Source organism: Tachysurus vachellii, chromosome 7, assembly GCF_030014155.1.
Source record: "Tachysurus vachellii isolate PV-2020 chromosome 7, HZAU_Pvac_v1, whole genome shotgun sequence".
Taxonomy (NCBI): Eukaryota; Metazoa; Chordata; class Actinopteri; order Siluriformes; family Bagridae; genus Tachysurus; species Tachysurus vachellii.
The window spans coordinates 26246165-26268328 of NC_083466.1; the positions used below are offsets into that span (position 1 = coordinate 26246165).

The 22164-nt window shown below is 40.5% G+C and overlaps 1 protein-coding gene across 3 annotated transcripts in view; it reads right to left on the bottom strand.

Annotated features, from left to right (window-relative positions):
* The window catches only part of LOC132848024 (phosphatase and actin regulator 1), a 65107-nt gene that overhangs the window by 32525 nt on the left and 10418 nt on the right, over window positions 1–22164 (bottom strand). For 2 of the 3 annotated variants that reach the window (XM_060873533.1, XM_060873535.1), the window contains exon 1: window positions 1358–1931. The exons of the other annotated variant lie outside the window; for it this stretch is intronic. In XM_060873533.1, coding sequence (XP_060729516.1) covers window positions 1358–1679 — 322 coding nt within the window. In that variant the 5' untranslated portion in view covers window positions 1680–1931. Of the gene's footprint in view, window positions 1–1357; window positions 1932–22164 lie in introns of those variants that run through there. 3 annotated transcript variants of the gene reach the window in all.

The following is a 22164-nucleotide window of genomic DNA, read 5'->3' on the forward strand; positions in this document are numbered from 1 at the left end:
AGGACACAAATGCAGTATTAAGGGACTGATACTTTGTTCCCCCCCCAAAAAAAAGAAAAGAAAAAGTCTAAAAAACTACTAGTTTAACTCTTCTTTCTTGGATTTTTTTTTTTTTAAACATCTACTACAAACACTGACCATCCAGAGATATTTAAATACCAAGTGTCCCATCATTACCTGTCCCATGTACAGGTGACAACTGGTGGTCTTTTGTTTTTTCACAGGATAAAAAAAAAAAAAATCATTTATCCTGTAGAAAGTAAGAATTCTTCCCACTTTTCCAAGTACATTCTTTTCCAATCAGGATCCATTTTCTCCAAAAACACCATATCGATTGCAAAAGTGGCTTTCGTCGTGATTCCTATATTTACTTTGCATACGCTGGAATAAAACACGTATTCAGCACAAAGAAAATCTTTTGGCTGCAGTCAACAAAGTTTTTTTTTTTTTTTTTTTTTTTAAATAATTAAATAAAATGTTCTATTATACATACTTTAAACAAAGATAAACTCCCTGATCATAGCTCAGTTTTTTTTTACCTTGCTGTTGCATATTGGATGGATGGATAAATAAAAACAAACAAACAAACAAACAAACAAACAAACAAAAATAAGAGACATTCATCAGAAAGATCAGAAGAGTAAACCAGGCAGAATTGCAGAAGAAACTAAAAGTAGGCCAAACCACAATCCTGACACAAATCTGGAAATACTTCCAGATGCTCAGTGCTCAAACTTCTCTTAATAAATAAATAAATAAAAATCTCAGTCTCTCAGTCAGGCATTGTACCATCACACAGCTTAAAATCATGATTAAAATGGAATTCGAATAAAAATACTAGATCAAAAAAAAAAAAAAAAAAAAAAAAATGAAGGGAACAAAACTGTGGAAAATTCTGTAAAAACCAGAAGATTCATCAAAACCAAATGGTGTTACACTTTACACTGCATAACGGTCTGGATCTTCACTGCTCAGAACAATAAACCGACCTCTGACTGAGACACACACACACACACACACACACACACACACACACACACACACACAAGGACATTTGAATGATTTTTGGCATTTCTGTCAAAGAAAGCGCTCATTAAAATAAATAAATAAATGCTTTTAAAAAAACGCTTATTGAAGCCTGAGTATAAAACGCACGATTTATTTACGCGTAATTTGCACATATCTGCATGCAGATTAAGAGTATGTATGTAAGATGAAGGATAAGGATTGTATTGAGAATGCTGCTGCTGCTGATTATGATGATGATGATGATGATGATGATGGTGGTGATGGTGGTGGTGGTGATGGTGATGAAGGGGAATGATGATGTTTTGCACCGCAGCATGGAGCGACTCACCGTCTTGCGCTTCGGAGGCGCGGCTGCAGTTGCCACAAATGTGCTTGATTTCTTTACCGATGTGGCAGTGAATGATAAAGGGCACGGTGCCGTGCTGGTGCTGCTGTTTACGGGGATCTGTGGTCCCTTTTTTACCGTTCAGATTCATCATCCTAACCAGGCAGAAGCCTTTCTGCTTGGCCTTGTACGCAGGGACCGGAGGCGGAGCGGGCGCGGTGCTGCTGGTGATGGTGATGGTACCGGTGCTGCTGGTGCTGTATCCGCCGTTAAAGCGGCTCCCGGGGGCGCAGGCCGCCATACCAGAGCTCGCTGACTTCAGCATGGAGGACAAACCGATTGATAGCGCGTCTTTACGCAGAAATATGGCTTCTTAAAAAAAAAAAAAAATCCAATGATTTCCACCACGAATATCTTACACTACCTTCCGACGTCCCTACCGCGTACCAAAACGCACCTGAGATCTCATGTCGGATTTTCTACTACAGGTGAGCGGTGGGGAAAAAAAAACGCTGCCTGTGATCCGATGTTTCAACGCAACACTAAAACCGCAGCAGCTCCGCTCCCTTTCTTAATAACCACGAGTGAATCACTAAAGAATCGGTTCAATCTGAACGACTCTTTTGTGGTACTCGATGAGTCGATTCGTAAACACGGTTGAATCCTAGGCCTCTTTCTTTCAGTATCGCATATTATAACATAATTTCCCTAACACAAAACTCTCACGACCATCACGTGTGCAATTTAATATTAAAAAAAAATCTATAAATCTATAATATAATGATAGTGATGTAGAAAAAGTGTGAACATAACACGTAGCAATGGTAGTTGTCAAGGCTGGAAACATATGCATGCAGATTCTAGAAAGTAGCTATTTAGACCAAATTATTTTTTATTATTTTATGTTTAGTACTTACTATGACTTCAATTAGATGAAATAGTTTTTTTTTTCTCAGGCTAATTGTGATGCACTTTTCCCCTGCTAATTTTAAACCACTGAGCTAATACAGCTAGATAAACAATAGCTGACAGGGATGGGGTTAAATAGTGTTACAACCGTATCCTTACATACAACTAATATAACTTTCTTCGTTTTATTAGATTTACAGAATGCCTATACAGTGGAAGAGAAAGACTGACGGAGGTGTGCCTGCAAATGTTTTAACATTAGCATCTGTTGAGGTCACAGGAAAGGGCAAGTCAGTCAGATCAGTTGCGAAGGCACACGGGATCTACCACGTAACACTGAGCAGATACTGCAAATCATTGCAGAAGCTAAAAGACCAGGGATCCAGTGATCTTCCCAGTGTAGGTTACAACAAAGTTTGGAGAAAAAGTTGGCTGATTATTTGACTCAGGCAGCAGACCTGTATTATAGACTGACTCCACGTGAGGTAAGAATATGACAGGCTAGACACTGGAGACCAGAGACGGATTGAACACTAGCAGAGGTGTCAGTCAAAAAAACTTTTCGTGCTTTTGTACTTTAATTTTCTATGCCACTTTCTTATAGGTCAGAAAGTTTGCATTTCAGCTGGCGGTAACATATAACGGCAAACACCCACAGACATGGGATGGGAATCAGATGGCAGGGACTGACTGGTTCACTTTCCACTGTGACTCTGATTATGAATAGACACTCAATGACATCGTTTTTGATGTAGAGCGTTCGTTAAGCATACGTACCGTTAAGGAAGTTTGTTCTAGTGGATTAATTTTCACACACAGAGCCACATACAAGAACACACACACACACAGACACCAACATTTACATTCTCTATCATTCACACACACACACACGTACACACACTCTCTTAGTCAAACAGAAAGAGGATTTGAGTTATGGTCGGTCAAAAAGAGACAGACATTGTTCAAGATTGTTCTTTGATTGTGATTAGTCATTGTGAGCAGTTGTGATCAGTGATTGGTCATTTGGAACAATGGTGATCAGTGATTGGTCATTTTGAGCAGTTGTGATCAGTGATTGGTCATTTGGAACAATGGTGATCGAAGATTGTTTACGTGATCAGTGATTGGTCATTGTGAGCAGTTGTGATCAGTGATTGGTCATTTGGAACAATGGTGATCGAAGATTGTTTTCGTGATCAGTGACTGGTCATTTGGAACAATTGTGATCAGTGATTGGTCATTGTGAGCAGTTGTGATCAGTGATTGGTCATTTGGAACAATGGTGATCAGTGATTGGTCATTTGGAACAATTGTGATCAGTGATTGGTCATTTGGAACAATGGTGATCAGTGATTGGTCATTTTGAGCAGTTGTGATCAGTGATTGGTCATTTGGAACAATGGTGATCGAAGATTGTTTACGTGATCAGTGATTGGTCATTGTGAGCAGTTGTGATCAGTGATTGGTCATTTGGAACAATGGTGATCAGTGATTGGTCATTTTGAGCAGTTGTGATCAGTGATTGGTCATTTGGAACAATGGTGATCAGTGATTGGTCATTTTGAGCAGTTGTGATCAGTGATTGGTCATTTGGAACAATGGTGATCGAAGATTGTTTTCGTGATCAGTGACTGGTCATTTGGAACAATTGTGATCAGTGATTGGTCATTGTGAGCAGTTGTGATCAGTGATTGGTCATTTGGAACAATGGTGATCAGTGATTGGTCATTTGGAACAATTGTGATCAGTGATTGGTCATTTGGAACATTTGGTAATTGGTGATTAGTCGCCGCTGGAAACAATGCTGATCATGGTTTGGTCATTAGCAATAATAGTAATAAGTCCTTGGGGACATCAGGGACAAGTGGTGGGTTGTTGGGAAGACTGGTGATCAGTGATTGGTCATTGGTAGCAGTAGTAAAAAGTGATTGGTGGTTGCAAACATCAGTGTAACTCAGTCAGGTTTTACACACTGGAGAGGGGTCGTCATTATGCTAGTACCAGATTGTGAACTACTTTAAAATGGATCATTAAATTCAAGCGTGTTATACTCAGAGCACCACCAGTTAAATAAAACAAAACCCTAATGTGAAACTTCCCTTATTCTGAGCGTGGCTAATCTGAGACACAATTAATGTTTCTATACAAATACATTGTCCAAAAAGAATCACAAAACAGGCATGCATTCTTGATTGACAGGCTGCCGGATCATACAATTGTTATCGTGTATTCGACACAAAGATGTTCACATGTGCTCAAGTCACTGGCGAGATTTAAAAATAACTATTTCATTGTCTTTGTATGAAACTAGAGACATCTTAAAGAGGCACACCATGTGCCGCATTGCAGGAGAAATAAATAAATATTCACCAGTAATAGGATTCAGTTATATTATTATTAGGAGTGTCTGGTGTTGGCCTTATTCTACCCTATGTGCTTGGGTTTGAGTGTTTGGAGTTTTGCTACCAATTTGAGAGTTATGCATGTCAGCATTTTTCTCTGATATATTGTTCATAAGGTGACTGAGTGGACTTTACTTTCAGACTCGGTACGCTATCAAATAATATGCTTAAGATGAAGCACTGAGGTTCTGATTCTGAGGTAAATCTGCTGCCTTGGTTGTTCCTGAGATCAATTTAAATTATTTTAATTATAAGGTCCATCTGCTGCTGTAGACCCTGTACGATGAGGGACGGCATCAGGAGGTCATCTGCAAAGAGTAGGAATCTTACATGTCCTGTCTTGTGGGTTGAATATGAGGAGGTACAAACTGTTCTTAGATGGTTTAGCCCATGAGCTCATTTCCGTAAACAGTGCCTCAGTGGCTCGGGATGTATCCCGTTACTGAGCGAACGACTCTGTATGTTTATTGCCAATTTTTTTATCACACATTTGTATCTGGAAAACATTTCTCACTCACTCACTCATTTTCTACCGCTTATCCGAACTACCTCGGGTCACGGGGAGCCTGTGCCTATCTCAGGCGTCATCAGGCATCAAGGCAGGATACACCCTGGACGGAGTGCCAACCCATCACAGGGCACACACACACTCTCTCATTCACTCACGCAATCACACACTACAGACAATTTTCCAGAGATGCCAATCAACCTACCATGCATGTCTTTGGACCAGGGGAGGAAACCGGAGTACCCAGAGGAAACCCCCGAGGCACGGGGAGAACATGCAAACTCCACACACACAAGGCGGAGGCGGGAATCGAACCCCCAACCCTGGAGGTGTGAGGTGAACGTGCTAACCACTAAGCCACCGTGCCCCCGGAAAACATTTCTTTATTGACAAATTAAAATATAGTCCATATTGCAAAAAAAGAACATGCTTTTCATTTTGTGTATGGTGTACATCTTCTTCAGTTACATGTGATTTGGAAGATCTTATGATATTGTGTTCGGTTAGCAAGGATACAAGTCTGGTATAATATACAATAGTCATTCATTCATTCATTCATTCATCTTCTACCGCTTATCCGAACTACCTCGGGTCACGGGGAGCCTGTGCCTATCTCAGGGGTCATCGGGCATCAAGGCTATACAATAGTCTTAAACTATTAAAAACGTAAACACCTCTCACATACTCACACGTAGATTTGTGTGATGAGTCATAATGCCTAGCAATTCATATAAATTCCTGAGGCTTATTATGTGATTGGCTACGGTAAAGGTGATGTCATGTCGCAATGAGACTACAGTCAATGAAGGTATGGTCTCTATTACTCACACCTGTCCTTTCTCTCAGTCCTTGCCTTTGTCTCTGATCTTTTATACACAGCTTTTTTTACAAAATCTGTTATTTAGTTTCATGTGTCTTCAACTCACTGTAGCTTTTTTATCAGTCCTGGTTATGGTAATGAGACTTGTGCCTTGCTGTGATATAGAGGAACTGAACAGAACTGTAATCCAGCTGCAGCCGGAATATTTACAGGGCGTGAAGCTTTGATGGTGCATCCCATAATCCCAGGCTCATTAGCCTTGCTTCACAGATATTAGAAAGCTTGGAGAGGTCCCGAGCTGTGAGAGAACTTCCCACTGAGAGTAACCAACTAGCGTTTGACATTTATGGGAAACGGCTGTAGCCCTCCCCTTGGAAAAGAGCATTGCTCATGGTTTTGTCGTTATCTTCCAGGATAAACAAGCTGACCGTTAAACACCATCCTGTAGGTCATGTCCCAGATCTTTGTCTAACCTTTGTCTTACTCACTACACAACAGTGTATCAAGCAGTCGATACAGTTGTGTGTATTGCTAAATTTGCTAACCAAGCTAGCATCTAAAATGTCGAACAAAACATTAGGCACATGTGACTGCAGTTGCACAAAGATCGTGGTCATGAGATGTATCAGGGGTGAAGGAACAGGCAGATATGGTTATCATGGGCATAACAAACATGTCAAATAAATATGTGTCAAACACAGACAGATATGAGCTAGAAATTCCAGAAACCATCAGATAAACGCGAACACAACATGATGACAAAGCAGTGACAAGACTGGATACAAGACTAGAACCCAAACTGAGGCACGCTACAAAATCTCTGCTATAATATCATTTTGTTGTTCCAAGCATGGGGGCACGGTGGCTTAGTGGTTAGCACGTTCGCCTCACACCTCCAGGGTTGGGGGTTCGATTCCCGCCTCCACCTTGTGTGTGTGGAGTTTGCATGTTCTCCCCGTGCCTCGGGGGTTTCCTCCGGGTACTCCGGTTTCCTCCCCCGGTCCAAAGACATGCATGGTAGGTCGATTGGCATCTCTGGAAAATTGTCCGTAGTGTGTGATTGCGTGAGTGAATGAGAGTGTGTGTGCCCTGCGATGGGTTGGCACTCCGTCCAGGGTGTATCCTGCCTTGATGCCCGATGACGTCTGAGATAGGCACAGGCTCCCCGTGACCCGAAGTAGTTCAGATAAGCGGTAGAAAATGAATGAATGTTCCGAGCATTGTCATGTTTTGCAGTAGCACATGACTGATCTATCCTGCTTTTTCGGTATTCCTCTGAACTTCCTCTGAACTATAGTTTCTAGAATTTACAGCTCATCCACGTGATTTCTTTGGACCTTTGATAATTTATTTGACTTATTTAGATTTAGATTTGGATACACTCATGATAACCCTGTACTGTACTGTACCTTCACCCCTGCTACAATTCATGACCATGTTTCCTGGACTTAATATAACAAAGAGCACATTGATTTTACACACTTGTGATATTCCTCTCACAAGAAGAACGTATTATTATTTGTGAATGCACCTACTGACTATAACAGGCAACATGTCACAGGGCTCCAGGGGCTTTTCAGAAGGTAACAAAATCCAATCTAGTACCCTCCAGCCAACACACATCATAAACTACATCATCCAGAGCTCCAGACATATGTGGTCAGAAAGGCTGTATAAGCCTTAGTGCCTGGAAGAAAAATTGCCTCTGGAATAATGACATCATTACATGGTGCTGTACTACAGCTCAGTGCAAAAGGTTCATGTCACCAATCATCTCTCCAGCCATTACTCATCCATTTCTCCCACATAGCCTTCAGGTGAACGAGTCTTCCCGGAGCAGTATGTTTTTTACGTCTGGAAATACATCCCATTCTTTCTGACGCAGACCCGAGCGAGCCTCGTGCTAAATGCCGGCCTTATGATGTGCACAGTTATGTAAACCCTATTTCTCATGCTTTCTGCACATTGGATCCCTGGGCTTTTTTTAAACAAGACTATGCAGTGTATGCATCAATGTAGCGAGTAAGCTAAGCTTCTTTTGAATCATCTGACCTGTGATCCAGCTGAAACAAACAAGGGCCAGGGTCAGACCCCTGAGGTATCTCATTCAATAAAGATAACTTGCTTTTAAAAAAACATTAATCCTAAGGACATTGATTTTGAAATGGATGAAAAGAAACCAATGCAAACACATTTACAGCAGTAGTTCGATGTTTTCTGCAATTCATGAAAGGCACTATATTATTTCTCAGAGCTGCTTTTGACATAATGGCTTTTCTGTTAATATTATATAACTTTCCTTCAGCCCAAGCAGATTTTCTCCCATCATCATTATCATCATCATCATCATCATCATCATCATCATCATCATCATCATCATCATCATCATCACTGCAACTAAAATGAGCTTGACACACCTGATTGTGCAAAGCATGTAACGTCAACCACATATACAAAGCCAGATCCTTGGAGGCACCCAAGATTTTTCCAATTAAATAAAATATAGATCAAGATTTTTAAATAGTTTCTCAGACCCACATGCTATGCGGTATCATAGTGACCTTGACCATTAATGACCTTGTGATGCATAAGGTTACCCAAGGCCATCTTTAAGTTCTTCACACACATCTCTTTGAGATCATTGGTATCCCTTCTGTAATGTCTTCTAACATTGTAGCGATTAAATTGAACTTAATTTGATCGGTCAGATCTGTGTATATCAGAAATATAGAGCAGGTCAAACACAACAGGACCGATTACAGATACTTGAGGTATCTCACTTGGAAAAGCAACACTAAACGATCTAAATAAAACACAGAATCTGATGCTGTCTAGACTGTGTTTATATGTTCAAAGTAAATCAGATTTGGAAAATTATTTACATACTTAAGGTGAGTAAACAGATCTGTAGAGCTTTGATTTGTTCCCAAACAGAGAATTATTAAAATGTCGCATTTTTACTTTGGCTCGGTTTGCTTTCATATTGCAAAATTCCAAATCGTCCCAAAATGTGTTTATGCAAGTCACGTTGGTCAAAATGTGCATGTTTATGTCCAGCTCATAGTGTCATCCATCACGACGGATAGTCATCAGTTCTGAGAGATTATTGTGGCTTTCTTTATAGCTCTATTGGTTATAACCGATCAAGTCGAGGTTTCGTCAGGAAAACATTGTTACTCATTGTTACTCATAAGTGATTATAAAAAGTTTGGTCCGTTGGTCTGTTGCGTCGGATTGCTTTCTCACCATAAACAAACCGCTCCAGAGTTTCTTTTTACAATGAGTCCACTTGAGACCACTCGAATAAGTGTTTCTGGCACAGATCCAAGCACGATTGCTGTCTGAACGAATCGAACGAAAGCAGAAAAAAACAGAAACAAATGCTCCAAATGATGCATGTTTTGAAACACCCTTAAAAATAAGGGTATAAGAGTTCCAACAGCAGGCAGATTCCTTATTCATGTCCATTATCTCCAACACAAAATACAAAATTTTTGTATTTTCACAGTTGCCAAAACATTCCAGCAGGGTTCATCCGATTCTCACCAAATCTGGTCAATCCAAAATACTGAAGAATTCTAAACAGTATTGCCATGCCAAGGTGAAAAATGATCGTACTGTATGTGTTCAATGACGGAACTCATTCACATGTTATGCTAAGGAAACAGACATTTCTGCACATGTGGTGCTTGGGTCCAAGAATCGCTGTTTATTTGGTAGTGAGAATTTTACCTCAGATCAGTCACATTCATAGCGTTTTCCTGATAAATATTTATTTGGCAAAGATGGATACGAATTTGTTTTTATTCTCCCTGCTGTCTGTGCACACTGAGACTGATAACATATTTAACATCTTCATTTATACAATGAATAATGGTCTATGCTGCATTTTCCAAAAGCACAAAGGTGATCAGTAACCGGTAGAACAAGCATCACATTGAGCACGTTTTACTCTGATTCACAAAGTGAAGGCAATCATTTCTCAAAGCTGCAACACTCTATAATAACTGCTTGGTCACGTGACCTTGTGACGCATGTGGTGACTTTTTATATCGTCTGCAGCCGTGGCTTGGTTTACCCTGGACACATAGAGCAGCGTTCATTCATGAGGAAATCGAGGATGTGTAGGTTTCTGCTCTGTCTCATCCTCCTACTATCTTTTATGTCTCATCCTTAGGCGCCAACCACTGTCAGTTCCCACTTTCCCTGCTGCACCATCAGGAGCTGTATAAAACAAGCAAACAGCGAGAGCGAGAGCAGCTTTAGTGCAACGGCTTTGCTTGTGAATTAAAGCAGCCACCGAAGCAGCACAAACTCGCACCAACCAGCTCAGACCTGCACTGATTCCACCTCATATCGCTCTCTTATGGGTTTGATCCTCCAGCAGGCTCGTTCTCAGGTAGAACTTTGGTGCTTTTTTGGGTTCTTTTATTACAACACAAAAACCTGAGCTGAAATTGAATCATGCTTTCATTGAAACTCTGCAATCATTTATCATCCTGTTTAAGGCTCAAGTATTAAACAGGCACGTGGTGTATCCAGAAGCCTGACTGATCCAGAGATCCAGACTAGAGAGCTATTATGCACGTTAAGCTTTATTATTCAAAGCTTTTGCTCAGCATGAGTGAGTCATATCTGTCATCTGACTCTGAAACACCTCAGAACATTATTTAATCAATGATATTATTAGAATTCTGACAGCAAATAAATTTAGCTCTGGAGGTCAACACCACACATCAGGTCTACACTCAGAGTCGAAGCTACTGGTTTTTAGTTACTGTATGTTTCCATATATTTCCATTATAACAGCTGAACAGAATTACACGACTTCCGACAATCACAAGACGTTCAAAAACAAACAGAGCAATACTTTGAGAAGAAAGTCATAATATTATGAGAAAAAAGTTAATAAATTGAGAAAAATAGTGACAATATATCAAGGAAAATGTTTAATATTTTCCTTAAAAATGTTATTATTCCAGAGGAGCGTTGTAATATTAAAATATATATATATATATTTTCTTTAGGAAAAAAGTTCTTATGTTATGAGAAAAAAACATCACAATATTGTGAGAAGAATAAAAGTAACAATATTTTGAGAAGTTGAGAAAAATAAAATAAAAATGCTATATTTTGACAAAAGATTTAACAATATTTCAAGAAAAAACTTATAATATTACAAAAAAAAAATGTCATTTTCAGAGAAATAAATTCACAATGTTTCCAGAAGTCATAACATTGTGAGAAAATGGTAGATAAAATAAGCAACATTGTGGCTTTTGTCAAAGAAAAAAATCTAGAAAATCACTGTATTATTATTATAGTGTAAGTGTGTTTTAATTTGTTAACTCTGGGCCTAAAATCCAAACCTAGAGCACGATGAAGTGTTTAAAATGACACATTGCAGATTTACCTAACATGTCTGCAATGTGCTGGATTTAACCCAGTGGATTTAAACCAGCCAGATATTCCTTCCGCTTCAAATACGACTCCATGACCATGAAGCCTGGCGATGAGCCATCACAATTCCACCGTGAGTTCCTGGCAGATCCAAATGCCCGTTTGCTGAACTTGTAGCTAGCTGAACATGTACCAGCAGCGCTGTAGCTGAGACTGCACTAACCCCGACGCTCTGCCTTCCCGTCTATCGTCTATCTTGTGTAACATGGGGAGAAGTTCTCCAGCTTTCTTCACTCTGAACATGCACTTTAGAAACTTTGACGCAGAAGCACCCTCGGCCCATGCAAGTTCTAAAGAAGTCTTCAAGTTACTGTATAAAGAAGTTTTTCCCCCCACAGTTTTTAGATTTGCCCTCAGCAGTAAAACTTTTCAGTGAAATCTATTATTATTAATATTCAGCAGCGTTTTTTGGGAAACAGCCATAACTAATGTAACAAGATTGTGTCGTGTGAGCTAGTAAGCTAAGTTAGTTAATAAACATCCATCTATCTCCTCTAACCCCTAATACCACCATAATCATCCATCTATTTCCTCTAATCCCTAATGCCACCATAATCATCCATCTATTTCCTCTAACCCCTAATACCACCATAATCATCCATCTATTTCCTCTAATCCCTAATGCCACCATAATCATCCATCTATCTCCACTAACCCCTAATTCCACCAGAAACATTATATTGTCGCTGTCGGGCGGAAACCTCGTATGTCCAAATTTGGTCAATTTCATATTTTTTCACATATCGATGCTATTGGTCAGTCCCCACGTGGGTCTGTTATTTTTACAAGTTATTAACCAATCTAAAGTCTTGAAAATAGCTTGAGCGCAAATCTCATAACTCCATTGGACACTATAACTGTCCACCTCTTCCTCACTCCGTGGGAGAGCTTCACGGTATATTTCTCCTCAAGAAGAGTCGGAACGAATCAACACGTCTTCTGAGGTAAATGTCTTCAAAACACCGGGCTCAAAGAAAAAAAAAATCTTGACCCCCGCTAGTTCTGGTGCTCGTCTGAGGACAGGAATTTAGCGCAAGACAATCCACTGCAACGCGGACTAAACCCTGTGCACTGCAGATAAGGTACGGCGTTTTTTTTATTTCCTGAAAAATAACGGTTTTGGAGATACGAGGATTCTGCCTGACAGCGATGATATGTTTCCTCTAGCCACTAATACCACCATAAACACCCACTTACCCACTTTAACCCCACCTACCACCATTAACACCCACCCACTCTAACCCCACCTACAACCATATAACTCCACCCACCACAATGAAATGCCACCCACCAATAGAATCCCACCTACCACCAGTACACACCCAGCCACTCTAACCCCACCCACCACCAGTACTCACCCATCTACCTACTCTAATAACACCTACATACAAAAATCCCAGCTACCAGCAAATATCCCCCTTATCCTCTCTAACCTACAACCATAATTACCCACCCACTTCAATGCCATTCCAGCTACCACCATAAACATGTTTGTTTATTTATTTATATTTATTATTTTTCATTTGTTCAATTCATACGTTTGAAATAGATAGATAGATAGATAGATAGATAGATAGATAGATAGATAGATAGATAGATCACTGTATTCATCCTGGGGAATAAAATTCACCCACTCCAACAGCACAGAGCAGTTAGAAGTTAGCGGTTAGCGGTTAGAACGATGTCACATTCATGGACGCTAATTCATTCATTCATTCATCTTCTACCACTTATCCGAACTACCTCGGGACACGGGGAGCCTGTGCCTATCTCAGGCGTCATTGGGCATCAAGGCAGGATACACCCTGAATGGAGTGCCAACCCATCACAGGGCACACACACTCTCTCATTCACTCACGCAATCACACACTAGGGAAATTTTCCAGAGATGCCAATCAACCTACCATGCATGTCTTTGGACCAGGGGAGGAAACCCCCGAGGCACGGGGAGAACATGCAAACTCCACACACACAAGGTGGAGGCAGGAATCGAACCCCGACCCTGGAGGTGTGAGGCGACCGTGCTAACCACTAAGCCACCATGACCCCCTGGACGCTAATTAATCCCTTTAATAGAGATTCCTCTCCATCAGCTATATATAATATCCACCTACCGTTACCCTGTATATTAAACAATCTGGATGTTCTAAGAACATTTCTCCAAAATCCTTTCATTCAATCTTTTTTTAGTGGAATGGAGTGCTGAATAAAATCTCCACCATCTTCCTCTTCCTCCTTCTTTTACATTCACACTAAAGGTGCTTAATGTCTTTAGTGGCCTTCTACCTTCCCTACAGAGCAGCGCTTTAGATATTAGCCCAGAATTAAAGGCTACACGGACAAACGCTTCATGCTGGCAAGTCCTAATTGAAAATTAAAGCGGAGTAATACAAATCCTCCCTTTTCATTTTTCTGCAGCTCTTTCTCTTTTCCCCCCTGAGGCTAGAAGCAGTGCTTATGTAATTAGATTCTGTTAGGAAGCTCATTTTTCTCTGCACTGCACTTTTTGGCAAAAATCTAAATGAAGGCTGGTCTGTGTTTCAGTGATACATGTGGAATTGGTTATATGGAGCTTCATTTAAGGAATGAACAAGTGAGTCTCTCTCTCTCTCTCTCTCTCTCTCTCTCTCTCTCTCTCTCCATCTATCTAGCTATATACAGTATCCCTCTCTATCTATGGCTAAAATGAAATCTGAAGTGTTTCCCATGTTACATTTATATAGAGCGTAGCTTAGGCTACCAAAAGAGCAGCAGGTGATTTTATCGACTTATTTTATTTTTTTATTTTCAAAGAATTCATCATCTAATATACGTTTTATACAACTAAGTAATTAAAGGATAATGGCTGTGCTCAAGGGCCAAACTTTGTGGATTCAAACTCACAACTTTAACCTCTAAGCTACTAGATCCATTCATTCATTCATTTTCTACCGCTTATCTGAACTACCTCGGGTCACGGGGAGCCTGTGCCTATCTCAGGCGTCATTGGGCATCAAGGCAGGATACACCCTGGACGGAGTGCCAACCCATCACAGGGCACACACACACACACACTCTCATTCACTCACGCGATCACACACTACGGACAATTTTCCAGAGATGCCAATCAACCTATCATGCATGTCTTTGGACCAGGGGAGGAAACCGGAGTACCCGGAGGAAACCCCCGAGGCACGGGGAGAATGTGCAAACTCCACACACACAAGGCGGAGGCGGCAAGAGACAAGAGAACGTGGCTATAATTCACAAGGAAAAGGATACTGGAGAAGCAAGCTAACAGAACAAACGATAAAAATAATAAAAATGATAAATCAACAAGGACACAAAAGCAATGGAACACAACAAAACAACACAAAGGGATATTTTAAATTCGTAGTTAAACAGCAAGAGGTCCAAAAAGGTGGAAAGAACCGGAAGAATCACACAGGGCAAATGTTTCATGATGAACACACAGAATGTATACAGTGATGAACAGTAAGATTCTGGAGATTATGAGAGGATGAGCGCTGGTGCTTGCTGGTAGTTTGAGTTGGTGGTGTTCGGTGGTGTTCGGTGGCTGAGAGTGAACAGAAGCTGCCGAGCTATGTGTTGTGACATCAGTATGATAAAACAGGAAGAGGAAGTTCTGTCTTTAGTGGTGTGAGTGGCTGAGGTTTAGCAGCAGGGTGGGAATAAGATACGAGTTTTCGATCTTTTGCTGGACGACAGTGAGACACCAATATTGTAAACATATTTTAAATTTGGCAAGGCAAACTCTCTCTCTCTCTCTCTCTCTCTCTCTCTCACACACACACACACTAGTCATAATAATGCTAATAACACAGTGTGCTCTCATTAACATACAACTGTTAACAATTAGCTGTTTGTGTCTTTTCCTAAAGACCGAACAAGACCTCGACTTGACGTTTTAGTCTTTTAGTCACTCACAGGGACAGGTGGAGTAATCCCCAACTCACACTCGCACATGTTGACACACACTCGCATTTGCTATTTAAAGCGACATTCTGGTCCAGGCTTCTCACGCAGTGAAGTCCAATCTGATGATTCATAGCTTTACTAATCCCCAGGCATCTGATGGAGCGCAACCGGCAGTCCTGAGACTTTTACTATAACGACAACGATTAAAAGTCTAAAAGCCAGAACTTGTATTTTCTACTCTTCCTTTCTCTCAGACACACAGACATGCTTACTGTATGTAGAGAAGCCGCAAACACAAACATGCTTACTCGTGTACCTAGTGTATATCTGAGGAATTAAAAACAATCTCCAATAGACAAAACAAAAGCCTTGTTCCTGCCATCGTCGTGAATGTTGTCGTGATCCCGGATCTCAAATCAAAAACACTTGATTTTAAACGTGTAGGAAATTACAGAAGTCTTTTATTCCGACTTTTGTAGCATTGATGAAAAAATTTGAAACGCTAGCCCGAAAATTATTAACACAAATACAGTTTAGACATCATACATAATTGTGGATTTAAGACTCAACGCTAGCTAGTTTAGTTGCCAGATGTAGATTTTTAAAAGATGTGAAAAATAATTTGCGTGAGTGCAGATGTACGTTTTCGCTGCAGCATCCAACACTGAGACATTAATGAATTTACAACAGAGCGCATTTCTTTAAGCAGGGCTGATTAACTGAGTCATTCTTCATGGTTAGATTTCCGCCAAGATCTCCATCATCATTCCACTTTATTTCATAATCATTTTTTTTTGTAAATTGCATTTCATCTTGCATCTTTATTTATATATCTTGGTATATGGTATATCTTTATTTATTTGACAGACAAATATTGATGTTTTTATAAAATAATTACTGGATTATTTAACCGATTTTAGACGTCGTACTCATTTTTTATATTTTTTTTTTAATTGTTTTGTTCATAAATTATTTATCTTTGCTCAAGCTTTTATTTTATGGGACAGAATTAAAAAATGATCTGTGCAGCTAACAGAAACAAGCCCACAAGTCTGTGTGTCAGGAATTTTACTGGTTGAATGAAGAAAACAGCAATAATTTCCAGTAAAGAAATGAACTGATGTGAAAAACAAAGAAAGTGCTAAACAAATCGATTTGTCTTTGGTTAAAAATATTTTTGAATATTTCTAAATATTTCTAAATATATCAACCGAGTAAAGTTTTGTATTCACTCAATTAAATAAATATTAAAATAAAGAATTAAATAATAATTAATTAAAGAATTAAATAAAGAATTAAATAAATAAGGCAAATTGTCAACTGAGATTTTGACACACACACACACACACACACACACACACACACACACACACACACACACACACACACAAATAACAACAATCAGATACCTTTCTATTTATACCCCCACACCCCTGCGTGGTGATCGGAGGGCTGGAGGACGCTGTGTAACGCCTCGTTATGGGGTTGGAATTCAATTAACACACAGCCGGGGGCAGCGGAACAACACCATAGTGAAGCAAAATAGCACTGTGTGCCAAACCAGCAGCGGGACACGGGCTAAAGGACACATCAAGGTCGTCCTCACATAACAGAGTGTCCATGACCCACACCACTGTACTGATACGCCAACATGAACGGAACCACTGTACTGATACACTAACACGACCAGAACCACTGTACTGATACACTAACACGACCAGAACCACTGTACTGATACGCCAACATGAACGGAACCACTGTACTGATACACTAACACAACCAGAACCACTGTACTGATACGCCAACATGAACGGAACCACTGTACTGATACACTAACACGACCAGAACCACTGTACTGATACACTAACACGACCAGAACCACTGTACTGATACGCCAACATGAACGGAACCACTGTACTGATACACTAACACGACCAGAACCACTGTACTGATACACTAACACGACCAGAACCACTGTACTGATACGCCAACACGACCAGAACCACTGTACTGATACGCCAACACGACCAGAACCACTGTACTGATACACTAACACGACCAGAACCACTGTACTGATACACTAACACGACCAGAACCACTGTACTGATACTCTAACACGACCAGAACCACTGTACTGATACACCAACAAGACCAGAACCACTGTACTGATACGCCAACACGACCAGAACCACTGTACTGATACACTAACACGACCAGAACCACTGTACTGATACTCTAACACGACCAGAACCACTGTACTGATACACTAACACGACCAGAACCACTGTACTGATACACTAACACGACCAGAACCACTGTACTGATACACTAACACGGCCCAAACCACTGTAGCAATACACCAACACGACCAGAACCACTGTACTGATACGCCAATACGACCAGAACCACTGTACTGATATGCCAACATGACCAGAACCACTGTACTGATACACTAACACGACCAGAACCACTGTACTGATACACTAACACGACCAGAACCACTGTACTGATACACCAACACGACCAGAACCACTGTACTGATACACTAACACGACCAGAACCACTGTACTGATACACTAACACGACCAGAACCACTGTACTGATACACTAACACTACCAGAACCACTGTACTGATATGCCAACACGACCAGAACCACTGTACTGATATGCCAACACGACCAGAACCACTGTACTGATACACTAACACGACCAGAACCACTGTAGCAATACACCAACACGACCAGAACCACTGTACTGATACACCAACACAACCAGAACCACTGTACTGATACACTAACACGACCAGAACCACTGTACTGATACACTAACACGACCAGAACCACTGTACTGATACACTAACACGACCAGAACCACTGTACTGATACACTAACACGACCAGAACCACTGTACTGATACTCTAACACGACCAGAACCCCTGTACAGATACACTAACACGACCAGAACCACTGTACAGATACACTAACACGACCAGAACCACTGTACTGATACACTAACACGACCAGAACCCCTGTACTGATACACTAACACGACCAGAACCACTGTACTGATACACTAACACGACCAGAACCACTGTACTGATACACTAACACGACCAGAACCCCTGTACTGATACACTAACACGACCAGAACCACTGTACTGATACACTAACACGACCAGAACCACTGTACTGATACACCAAGATATTTTTTTTAGTTAGGTTAAACTTAACTTTAATAAAGACAACTGTGGTTAATAAACAACATTTTCTCTCCAAATGATAAACCAAGACTTTACAGGTGATTTTATGATCAATTTTCTCACCCTTAGCCTTATTATATTTGCAGATCAGAATATGATGAATTTTTTTCTCTTTTTTTATCGTCAGGATGGAAGTACTAAAGGTCTCTGTAGTGTTTAATGTGAAGGAGTTCAGAAATATATGGAACTCGTCTACATGAAACTGGTTTCTAGCAACATCTAGTGGCACTTATGAACAGTGTGAGTGTGTGTAGGGCAGATGGATCCTAGCATTTAGTGACAATGCTTATTAGTGTTCAGTTCCCATTAGGCTCTAGGCAAAAATATGTTCTTAAGTCTGTTTGAGTGTGATGTGATGTGAAGCGTCTCCTAGAGGGTAGGAGGTCAGACAGATGATATATCTTAGGTATATAAACACAACATGATGTTCTCCTACTTAGATTTGGGATTAAATATTCGGATATGAAACTCACTCACTCACTCATCTTCTACCGCTTATCCGAACTACCTCGGGTGACGGGGAGCCTGTGCCTCAGGTGCCTCAATCTCAGGCGTCATCGGGCATCAAGGCAGGATACACCCTAGACGGAGTGCCAACCCATCGTAGGGCACACACACACTCTCATTCACTCACACAATCACACACTACGGACAATTTTCCAGAGATGCCAATCAACCTACCATGCATGTCTTTGGACCGGGGGAGGAAACCGGAGTACCCGGAGGAAACCCCCGAGGCACGGGGAGAACATGCAAACTCCACACACACAAGGTGGAGGCGGGAATCGAACACCGACCCTGGAGGTGTGAGGCGAACGTGCTAACCACTAAGCCACCGTGACCCCCATCTTTCACAGCTTTATACTTTTTTTTTTTTTTTTTTTTTTTTTTAGCTAATTAAATAAAATTAGCAACCTCAGCTAATTTTGAAGTGTTGCTACGTCATAGTTTTTACCTGTTATGACGTTTGCACGCGCTCTTCAGTTTCTGATTGGCAGTTCGTTGAAGTGATGCGGACTTAACACTGTAAACACTGCCAAGCTGATCCTGCTTCAGGGGGAAAGAGTTGCACTTCATAACCCTGCATCCTTTACCCCTGGGGTTAAAGGTGGGGTTCGATACAACAAGGTTAAGTACAGTGTAAAAATCCATTCAGTCTTCCTTTTTTCTTTCAGGTCATTAATATGAAGAGTCTGAATGTTTTATTGTGTAACTGAAAATTAAAGGGTGATAAAAAAAATAATCACATTAAATCCATCAGATGAGGTTTACAGATAAACGAGGCTGTTTGTTTTGTGTTTGTAAGAGATGAATATCACAGATAAATAAAAAAAAGAAAAGAAAAGAAAACAGCTCCTGGATTTTCACACTTGTTCTCCATGCAGCTATGATACCGAATGTGGTGTGAGCTACGGAAAGGAAGAAAGAGGAAAAGAAAAGATTAATATGGGGACGATGAAGATATACAGAACATTTGTAACAAATGAAATTAATTTTTTATTATTATTATTATTTATGTAAACAGAACATCTACAGGAAACTCTTTCTAACTGAAACATCACATGCAAATCAGACCAAATATCTGTCATTTTATTTATTTATTTATTTATTTGTTTACTTATTTTTATTTTTAACATTATTTCCAGCACAAAGCAGCATTTCTTAATAAACTCAGACTCCAAGTATCTGTTTTTTATCCCTAAAATTACACAAACATACAGCTTAGCCAACAGAGCTAGCTGTTAGCACTAGCTGCTACATTTATAGGGAAGTTCTACATTTATAGACACACGAAACTGTGTTTTATTGCAAATGCTATAATACATATCTTGCATTATGACATCTCTGTCATTATATCTTGGATATTTATATTTGATGTGTGTTTTTATTTTATCTTGGGAATTTGGGTTTCTGTGTAATTGGTGCAGGTTGTTTGAAGGATAATTATTACCCTAATTAAATGTTTTATTAGAAATATTTCAGGTTTAATTAGCCTTAAAAACAGAAGCGTTGTAGTTGTAGTGTTGTCTTACACCAGCAGAGAGCAGCAGATCGCTATTTTTGTGTTTCTGTTCTCTTTAGCACACTAGAATGTCGTGTCAAGATCCCTTCCTTCCTTCCTTCCTCCCTTCCTTCCTCCCTTCCTTCCATCCATCCATCCATCCATCCATCCCTCCATCCATCCTTCCTTCCATCCATCCTTCCTTCCTTCCATCCTTCCTCCCTTCCTTCCTTCCATCCATCCTTCCATACATCCATCCATCCATCCATCCTTCCTTCCTTCCATCCTTCCTCCCTTCCTTCCTTCCATCCATCCATCCATCCTTCCTTCTATCCTTCCTTCCTTCCTTCCTTCCATCCATCCTTCCTTCCTCCCATCCTTCCATACATCCTTCCTTCCTTCCTTCCATCCATCCTTCCTTCCTTCCTTCCTTCCTTCCATCCATCCATCCATCCTTCCTTCTATCCTTCCTTCCTTCCTTAATTCCTTCCTTCCTTCCATCCATCCATCCTTCCATCCATCCATCCATCCTTCCTTCCTTCTATCCTTCCTTCCTTAGTTCCATCCATCCATCCATCCATCCTTCCTTCCTTCCTTCCATCCTTCCTTCCATCCATCCTTCCATCTATCTTTCCTTCCTGCCTTCATTCCGTTCTTCCAAACACCTTAATAACACATAATAATCTCTCTCTCTCTCTCTCTCTCCCTCTCTCTCTCCCTCGCTCCCTCTCTCCCCTCATCCTGATGCCTTGTTTCTGGTCATCGCTTGGACATGCATGGGATTACTGTGAATGGCACCGCTTAGAGACCACGAAGATGAATTTGGACAGCAATTAATACAGATTTTGGAGAAACTATAAAACCTTTTTACAGACTACAAAAACCCTGTTGGATGTATTTGCTTCCATTATTGTGCTTTTACAGCAGAAAAACAGCCAATGGGTAAAAGAAAAAACAAAAAAAACAAAAAAAAAAACAAGCTCTGGTCACTTGGAAGATGTTTCTCTTGCTTTTGTCCAATAAATCCCAAGATGCAGAGCATTACAGTAACCTCAGTCACAGGCTTTGCCAAGGCTAATAAAATCCCCAAACTCCAGGCTGTAAAGAGAGCTCGAGCTCCAGCTAAAACATGACAGCTAACCTAATTGCAATTTCACACTCTGCTTCTGGGAGCCGGACGAAGCTATTTGTTACATAATACAATGGCATTTTGCAGCACAAGCATATAACATGTTTGTTTAAGCTGATGTGCTTTTGGTCTTTGGATCAGATCCTCTAGATCCTGCTGGTCACAGGAATTCCCAGTTTAACACATCCTGTTAAAATCACAGAAGGCTGATTGAAATCTGACAAAAAAAAAAAGAGCAGAAGATGAAAGGGGGGGGGGGGTGTTGAGGTCCTATTGAGGTGCTGTTGAGGTGCTGTTGAGGTGCTGTGGCTGCAAGATTTCAAGGGGACATTTAACTGCAACTGCTAAGAAATACTTTACTGAGAAACTAGTAAGGGAAAATAAACAGGAAGTTTACAACAAT